The sequence below is a fragment of the Lipophrys pholis genome (genome assembly GCF_963383615.2).
Source record: "Lipophrys pholis genome assembly, chromosome: 11".
Classification (NCBI taxonomy): Eukaryota; Metazoa; Chordata; class Actinopteri; order Blenniiformes; family Blenniidae; genus Lipophrys; species Lipophrys pholis.
The window spans coordinates 23,588,274-23,597,409 of NC_137631.1; the positions used below are offsets into that span (position 1 = coordinate 23,588,274).

General features: G+C 41.8%; 1 protein-coding gene across 1 annotated transcript in view; it reads right to left on the reverse strand.

The window, feature by feature from the left end:
* Positions 1-1,252: 1,252 nt before the first annotated feature.
* cbln1 (cerebellin 1 precursor) overlaps positions 1,253-9,136 on the reverse strand; it is a gene marked incomplete at both ends in the record, with an annotated part of 23,668 nt that continues 15,784 nt past the window's right edge. Inside the window, one exon of the mRNA XM_080474914.1 lies at positions 1,253-1,450. Within this exon, the coding sequence (XP_080331040.1) occupies positions 1,253-1,450 (198 nt within the window). The remainder of the gene's footprint in view (positions 1,451-9,136) is intronic.

Below are 9,136 nucleotides of genomic sequence, written 5' to 3' on the forward strand. Positions count from 1 at the left end.
GCTGTGGTTAAGGTGTTTCCTTTCATGGTATAAATTTAGCTTTTTCCACCCGTCTCCTTATATCTCCGTACAACATTTTCCACTGATTCGTTCCTCCCAATTAAGTTACGCACAGAAGAAAACTGTCAGCTTGCTTTGCTGACAAGATTATGGATCACGGACAAGTCTGAGGGGCGAAGCAGCGGGTCGGGTTGACAATATGCAGGATTATATGATGTGCGTTGATGTGTGGGAAGTTTTCGATCAACAAACACCCTTTCGGTTAATAGAAGAGAAGGGCTGCACACTGTATTGTCCTTTGATTTGAGAGAGTTTTGATCTTTTCCTGAAATTCACTGAACTCCATAGACTGCCTTTAAAAAGAAACTCTACTTAATGGTGATATGTACAGGGTTCAGTGGGCCGGATGGCTACGACAGGAGAATCAGACATGTTTTCCAAGAACAAACTATCATAAAAAAGCAGCTCTTTGCAATGGTGAATATAAAACTTGGCTTTACAGGAAGGGTAACGGTGTCGTTGACCCCTGATATCGCGCTCAGAGTTCAGTTTCCCCCTGAAGGTTTCTAGATTGGCTCTGGGGGGGGGGGGGCAGACTGATCCAAAACCAGTGCAATTCATGTCAGCGAAAAGACAAGAAGAGACTACAAATATGGCCACAGTAAATGGGAGCAGTTCCTTTAGAAATATTCTTCAAAGCGCACGTAGATGGGATGAATGGATGATGGGATGAATTGGAGTGAAGGACAGGAGGGGGGGGGGGGGGGGTCACACTCGGGCTTTTAGACCACCCTGGAACATAGAAATGATCAGAGGCGTCTTTCAGCAGAGAATAAAAAAAGTTTTGGCTGTCCAAAGCTGCAGTCAAGCCACAGAGAGAAACAGAGGGAGGAGAAGGATGTGATGGGAGGATGGATGAAAGGAGGAAGGGAAGTGAAAAAGAAGCTGGCCGCACACTTTCATGTACGGACTCCGTATTTTCTCTCGTTACCCTTGTGTAATCGTTTCACGTCATTCTCTCTATTCCTTCCTCATCTCTTCTTCCTCTGCAGCGTCCAAAACAGAAGTCTGTTGTCAAATCTCTTCTTCTTCTCCTCCTCCAGCTTTTTCATGTCTTTTTCTCCTTTCCAAGCCCCCGTCTTCCTCCCTCTACCTTCTTTCCATCTTCATTATACTTTCCATCTTCCACCAGCTCCTCCTCCTTTGTTTCCACCCCCGCTCCTCCTCCTCCTCCTCCTTCTCTTCTTCCTCTCTACATGGGGAAAACCAGGAAGCCAGAGAAGGTGGAGTATTTCCATCCTCCCATTAGATTTCCTCTCTCCAGTTTGAGGTAGGCCCGGTCGCCCTTCTCCATCTGGATCAGGACGCCGTTGCTGGCAGCTTCGCGTGTCACATCCTGGTCGCCAGCGAATGCCGAAATCACCGGCCAGCCGTTGTGCATCAGACTCACCTGGATGAGGCAGAGAAGGACAGAGAATTCACATCATGGAAAGACGGAAATGAGGACAGGAGCAGAGACATGCAAGAACATTCGGGGAAGATATAACAAACAGTAGAAATACTTCTTTCATTATTCGTTGGCTTCTGTGTCACATTCTTTAAAAAAAACAAATCCTTCTTGAGATGGATGGATGGATGGATGGATGGATGGATGGATGGATGGATGGAAAGTCGAGGTAGATAAAAGCCAGAGTTCATTTCAAGTCCATGTTTTTGATCAAATATGTCACATCAACATATAAGTGGAAAGATTCTTGAAATTGCATCAAGACTAACTGGTATCCATGTTTAACTGCTAAAACAAATGTGAAAAACAAATAAAAGAAGTATACTAAATATAGCATCAAGATTATACAGCAGTATTTACTTACACTACAAAAAGACAGAATAGATGCATGACGCACGACAAGTAGATCATTTTTGAACTATGCATTTTACTCTAATTTGATTTGTATTGCCTGTAAAGACATTTCCGCTGCACACCGAGACACTGGTGTTTTACTCTTCTACTTTAAAAATGCACCTGAGATTCGGTTAAATCAAATATTACATGACTAGTGACTGATCTATCAACTCTAAGCAGCCCTAACGGAGATATGAATCAATGATCTGGTCCATGTTTGCTTTTTGTCCATAACTCAAATCCACAAATTGCTTCTTTTTTTTTTTTTTAAACATCTGAGTGATAAAAGTGATGCTGTGTACAAACAAAAGCACAAAAAACTTTAATCGTGCAAATATGTGCAGATGACTTGTAAAATATAAGTCGATGTCAAGAGAACATGTGAATTCGTCAAAGTGAAAACATTAATGGAGAGATCCACAACTTTCAGAGGCAAAGGAAATTCACCTGGACCCACAAAATAAAATAAAATTAGTTAAAACAGTTCATACAAAAAATAGTTATAGTAAAAACACAAAATTCTCATTTTACTATTTAAACCTGGAGACATTATATGAGATGATATTTTTACCTTTAGACATCTTAAATTTGTTAGATATTTGACTTTTAGCCATTTTTCAGTTTGCTTATTTAACAATTTTACTTCTTTTAGTCCCAAGCTGCTTTTAATTTTAGCTTTTCAAGTCATTTTTACTCTTTTACTTTTCACTTTCTCTCTCACGGCGAAAGCCATTTGAGGTGATTACGGCGAAAGCCATTTGAGGTGATTTAGACCTTTTGAGGATTAGTCTGGTGTGCAAATAAAATCTGAGGTTTATTCCAATAATCTTGTGAAAAGCGTCTGAGAGCTGCTCTGGAGACCAACGAGCCACATGTGACTTCAGAGCGCCGAGTTTCAGACCCCTGAGTTAGTGTAACGGGGATTCACAATGCGGGATGAACAATTTGCAACACGGAGTTTGAACCGTGTTGCCCTGATTGTTTGTGCAGAGCTCTGAACAGTATACCGTCAGTTTCATCGTGCATGACGCGATATCATTTTCAGTTTTCAGCAGTTTCTGCTCTTTATCAAATATGATTGATCAAATTTAAGTTTTTTTTTTTTCCTTTTCTCTTTCCGAAACATGATGATCAAGTGATTGGCACTCTGCCAACGGTGTGTTTTCTCAACGTACTTCCTTGCACAGTCTGAAAATATTTATTTGATGACTCCAAATTCATCGTGGGTGTAAATGTGAGCGTCGGGGCTGCACCCTGCCTTCGCTCAGTCAGCTGGGATTGGTTCCAGCTCCTCTCGAGTCTCGTCTACATAGCCGCACCCTGATTAGACTGAACATTCAGACATTCGAAAATGTATGTAATCGGCATTGAATTTCTTACGTCCCCCGCTCACTTTAGATACTATAAATACATCCTGTCCCGAGCAGACAGGAAGTTGATTTACAGGACCATCATATTTATTTGTTTGGGTTGATTTTTCCAGCTCTCACGCCACTCTTGGAGTTCATTAGCACGCTGAGTGAATGTGGCAGAATACATTGATTTCTTGTATCTATCTTGATAGAATGAAATAAGTCAAGACCAGAAGAAGTATGAAGATGATGATGTGTTTTTTTTAATTGAGTAGTTTAGAAACTCCACTGCCACACTGTTCACAAGAACATTCCAGCTAATTAATCCTTTAGGAGTAAACAAGCAAGAATTTTCTGACACCGGAAAGCCTTTATTTTACTGTAATAAGAATATTACACGTATGGCCACAACAACCGGCGTGCAGCAAGGCATGTGCATATAACTCACTGAAGCTCTGTGCAGTGAACTCAGCACTGCATCACATGATTTATCAGGAGTGTATTTCCCTTTATAGCCCCTTAAAGAGGATCGAACAGACCTTGTGATACATTTCCACGCAAACAACCAAAAACAAAAGACTCACACTGCGTCTGACTCAACAAACGTTTCAATGGGGAATAACGTCTTCTTCACACTGTGAGAAGTATCTGTCGGTGATGTGTCCCTTTCCCTCCCAGGCCAGCCAGCGAGCGCAGCAGACGGCAGCTTTCATCACTTCTCTTCCGAGCGACAAGAGAAACACAAGCGCTCCCTCGATTTGTTTCCCCCTTACGCTCCACTTACTCTGAAAAAAAACCTCTACTACCTCTGGCACCTGTATGGCGCGAAAACAAACTGAGATGAATTTTGGAGGAATTGTCTGTTTATGCCGGATCAGACTTTATCAACCTGCTGAGATTACAGATCTTTCTGTGAGCGGATTCGCTGCGCCCTGATAAGAAAGGAGAAACAACGCGGTGCTTGTGTTGTCGCCTCGCATTGTGAGATTTGCTTGTACAAGTCGTGTTTCTACAAGAACGTGACTATCGAAGGCATTTCTGAATGGGTTGACGTGGTAAGAGATGATTCAAATGTGGCAAAAAGTACAAACATTTTTCATCCATTCATCATCTTCTACATATCTATATCCAACTTGAGCCTGATTTAGCAAAGCCATGATCTCTCACCATGTTGGAATGCTGGAATCTCCCCATTGTGAGATATAGAGTTATCTTAATTCATCTTATCATACTTTATCCTGATTTATCGTGTCTTCTAACACTGAGGACTGCAAAATATCACACACTATATACGACATTAAGCGTGTTTGCCATCATGCACATGGAACACCTAGTCTATCTTTCTAGTTGCATAAAATACTGTCAAATTCATTATTGTCTGACAAGTCTTCTGTTGTTCATAATTGCTATGATGAGAAGTATTTCCTCAGCTGGCTCCCCACAGCTTGTCTTTGCAGTTTTTTTTTTGTTTTTTTTTTATCAAAAGAGTTTATTGGTGTTGAAATGTTCCACGGTTTGTAACTGATCATCTCCCATATTTGCAGTAAGACTTGTACTGTCTATTTGCATGAGCGTGCAATTTAGCACTCATGACATTTTCATGATGTTATTATTTGGGTGATCAAGTACATGAAGTACGTGAAGAAAACTTACCCGTGCAGGGCGAGAACATGCAAACTCCACACAGACACGCCAGGTTACACACTGTGGTAATTCTCACTGCAAGAATGTGAACCACTTTATCACTGCAGCAGCCCACTCACACACATCGACAAGGTAACTCAGTGACGGTCTCGTCACTTGACAAGCCGGGAAGATCAGAACCAAATCCCTGCATGCACCGGCAAACCACAAGCAAACCAACAGGAGTATTGTTGTTGTGAGGTGACAATGCAAACCACTGCCACACTGCGCCACCCCTATGCAGGAGCTCCGGTGTATATAAGGGATTGTACTGCAAGAGTTGCAACAGAGTATATTACATTTGAAGGAGGCAGCTTTAAAAAGAAAAAAAAGATGCTTTGACAAGTGGATGGATCAAGTGCTTTGGATTTTAAGGGTGTTTGTGATCATTTGTCCAATATACGTAATCCTTCCACCGTTTCCTGAAACACCAATGTTGATCCACGCCTGTGGAGAGTCTGTGCCATTTGTCTCATTTACTCTACAGACATGAACTGCTGTTCAGTGGAATGATCCAAAACAGCATTTACACATTTAGATGCAAACTATAGTGGGAATATTTAATCAATTATGACAAGAAACATGTGATTTAAAGCATCGAGAAGTCTCTGGGTTTTTTTTATGTGAGACATTTACATCCGAGCTTCACTTGTGGAAAAATATTTCTGTCCAGTAATGGTCAAACTGTCACTGGCCAATGGAACATAATGATAAACATCCCATAATTATACACTTATCCACTGTGTGCGTGTGCGCGCGTGTGTGTGTTTGTGGGCAGCCAATGGATGGAGAGCCTGTCAGAGTCAAGAGCTCTCTTCGCCCGGCACTCCTCTTAATAGCAAACTGAACGTGGCAACTCAGACTGTGTTTGTGTGTGTGTGTGTGTGTGTGTGTGTGTGTACGCACACTCTGAACATCTCATGTGTGAATATGATGAAAAACGAAAATAGAAACGTTGCCCAGGCCAAAGCGAAACTCACAATTTCACAAAGATGAAAATTTTATTTGTCAGCAGGGTCACCTCACAAAGCGAGGGTTCCGAGTTTGAATCTGCCGGGCTTAGTTTCCATGTTCTCTCTTTACCAATAGTTGTGCATGAAGTCTGCAGTCAGACTTGTTACAGATCAAACGGGCAGTGAGCATGGATAAAGGTTTCAAAAAATGTTGGCACAGCGGTTTCTATCGTGGCCACATGACCCAGGTTCCTCTCCGGACCAGAACATCTTCCACGTGGAGTTTGCATGTTCTGCTTGTGTCTCGGCCTTTTCCCCAAAAAATCTACAACAGGATGGAAACTGTATGGGAGATGAACTGAAAAAAGGCGAAAACAAAATACAATTTAATAGGATGAATGTACGGTTCTGTTTCCCCCCCTCTTGTATACTGTTTTCCTGATAATGAGGGCAGGGGATTCACAGCAAGTATGATTTTTAGGAAGGAAGCAAGAAAATAAGAGCTCGACTGGTGAGTCCTTATTGTGAATATATCTGTTTTTGTTAACCTTGAAATTAACTTGCAACGTGGAGTACCTGGCATTTTCACCCAGGCCGTCTGGCCGTGGGACTTGGCTCTCCTTCCATACAGGTCTGGACAGACACTATAAATGTTTCTGTAAATACTACCTTGTGATTACTTTAGTGCAAACTTTCCAATTCTCCTCAAGCATAATATGTGAAGCTGTGTCGGCATCAATTACACTTGATGTTACACTTCTGTCAGATTAAGTCTTTCTTGTCACAGTTAGATGAAAACAACTTCTGTCACAAACTTGCCACCTTCAGAAAAGTGATTAAAACGGGGGTATGACCTTATTTTGTGCTGAATATTGTCAGGTGATTATTCAGTTAAATCGTATCACAATAAAATTTTAATTAACTCTGGAATATCTTGTCTCACACTCAGACAGACAGAACGAAATCCCGACTTGAAGACAAATTAAAGCTTCTTTGCTAAATGCACACAATAATAAAGCACTCCATAATGAGACGAAAAAAACCACCTTAAGCTGCAAAACTCAAATTAAATGAAGTGTGTGTGTGTGTGGGGGGGGGGGGTCATTTGGTTATTAATTTCAATGAATTTTAATGGTAGTGAAACAAATGGTGAAACATCTGTTGTAATGCAGTTAGCAGTACCAGTAACACTACCACTACAATGGGACTATATGCTTATGTGAGCTGATGGGGAAAAAAAAAAACAAAAAACCTTTCCTCAGCCTGGCTGCAATTAGAAATGATTTTGTCAGCCTCTGCACCTCCTGTATATTTAGTAACCCATTTAGGAGTAACGCGAGGGAAAGGAGGAGCCCTCGCTCCGTGAGAGATGAAAGAGCATTGTTTTGGCTGACTGACCTAAACTTGGCACCGCTCGTGGGTGTGAAGGCGTCTCCGAACTCAGCACTTTAAACGTGAGGAAACGTGTTACCGAGGAGGCCGATGTGTGGGAAACGTGCGGGCCGCTTTTCAAAGTGTGGGGGTCTGCATGCTGCATCGTTCACACCGTGGGGTCAAACTTTTAAATTCATTAAAACAAGGGAGAGGAAGTTATTGCAACTGAGAAATAAGCTTTAACGGTCACTATATTTGCAGACTATATAAACTTACACAAAGGTGTCAAACACATTTTAGTTCAGAGGCCACAGACAGCCCAGTTTCATCTGGCGTACTATAAAAATCTTTCTATTAAATTGAGGTTTTTGTGATGCAGAGCATACATTGTGTCTGCTGCACGTAAGAAATCTGTTTAAAAATGTATGTTTTCCTATGCCTATGGATCCCACCAACCACTAATATAACATCAAAGCAAGAGGCACAGGGGAGCACAATGTGATTCAACCCCCCCCCCCCTCGCCATGTGCCAGAGCAGATCTGTTTTACTGTGGGAGGAGTCAAAGGGAGGACCTACCTTGATTAGGATTGGCTAAACCCCCGATGACACTATATAGGGTTTGATTTCTGATTGGCTGGTTGGAGCAACACACTTTTTAAAAACTGAAACAAGCCAGGGAGAGAGAGGACAGACTGTCTTCACTTCTGGGGCGTCATTCCAGGTATGGGGACGATTAGTACGGTTGTAAAACCATTAGAAAGTGAATTTTACATAAACGGACCCCTTTACATTGTCATCATTTCTAAGTTATTCTGCTACCTTTTTGCTGGAGGGACCCTCCTGAGATCAGACTGTGATATTTGGCCAGTGAACTTCTTTAAATTTGATACTACTGTTTGAATTATGAGCCTTCATTGATCACTAATATTACACTTTTTCACCAAGTTTTCAAATACTGATGAGTAGAAACCGAACAAACATGTCATTTGACTGTATTTTTAGTGAAACTAATCACTTCTCTGCTTCATAACTCCCTTTATGCTACTAGATGAAGTTACAGTAACTTCAATACTTTATACCTCACACTACCTCTGATAAGGAACTCCCCTGTGTACATTTGACTTTGGAGAATACTCTTATTCATTACTATTTGAATGTGCACTTTTGCTGCTATTTCTTTTTTGTAGTGACTTTAAAATAAAGTCAAATAGTTCCTCCTGCAGCCTAAATGTCAAACTGTGCACTATATTAACAGAATACAAATGATGTACCCACAGGCGGAAAAGAGTAGTGTATTCTGAGAGATGCAACCAAAAGACTTAAGATTATCACCTTTTATATTATTTTATGAAAGTCGCAGACAGACAGGAAACACAAACATAGACAGAGGGCATAAATGGGTAGTACGATGATCGGGTAGATGAATGTGTGGATGAGGAAATGATAGGATGGAAGCAGAAAGATATATGACGGAGAGAGAAACACTGACAGTAGGAGGGAGGAAGAAATGGAGGGAAACAGAGAGCGGGAATGGAGAGAGGGAGGGGGGGGGGGGGGGGGGGGGGGGGGGGGGAATACGTGGTTTCTGTCCAGTGTGCATGTAATGCCTCCAAACAGAGATGGAGATGGCAGATACAGAAAAGCCAGCATCCCTACAATCACTCCGCTCCCCTCAGACACACACACACACACACACACACACACACACACACACACACACAGTCAGCTGAGTCACTCATGTGGAACACTCACAACCCTTCAACCCTTTCTACAAAGCCACATGTTTTCCATCCAAATCTCTCTCTCTCTCTCTCTCTCTCTCTCTCTCTCTCTCTCTCTCTCTCTCTCTCTCTCTCTCTCTCTCTCTCTC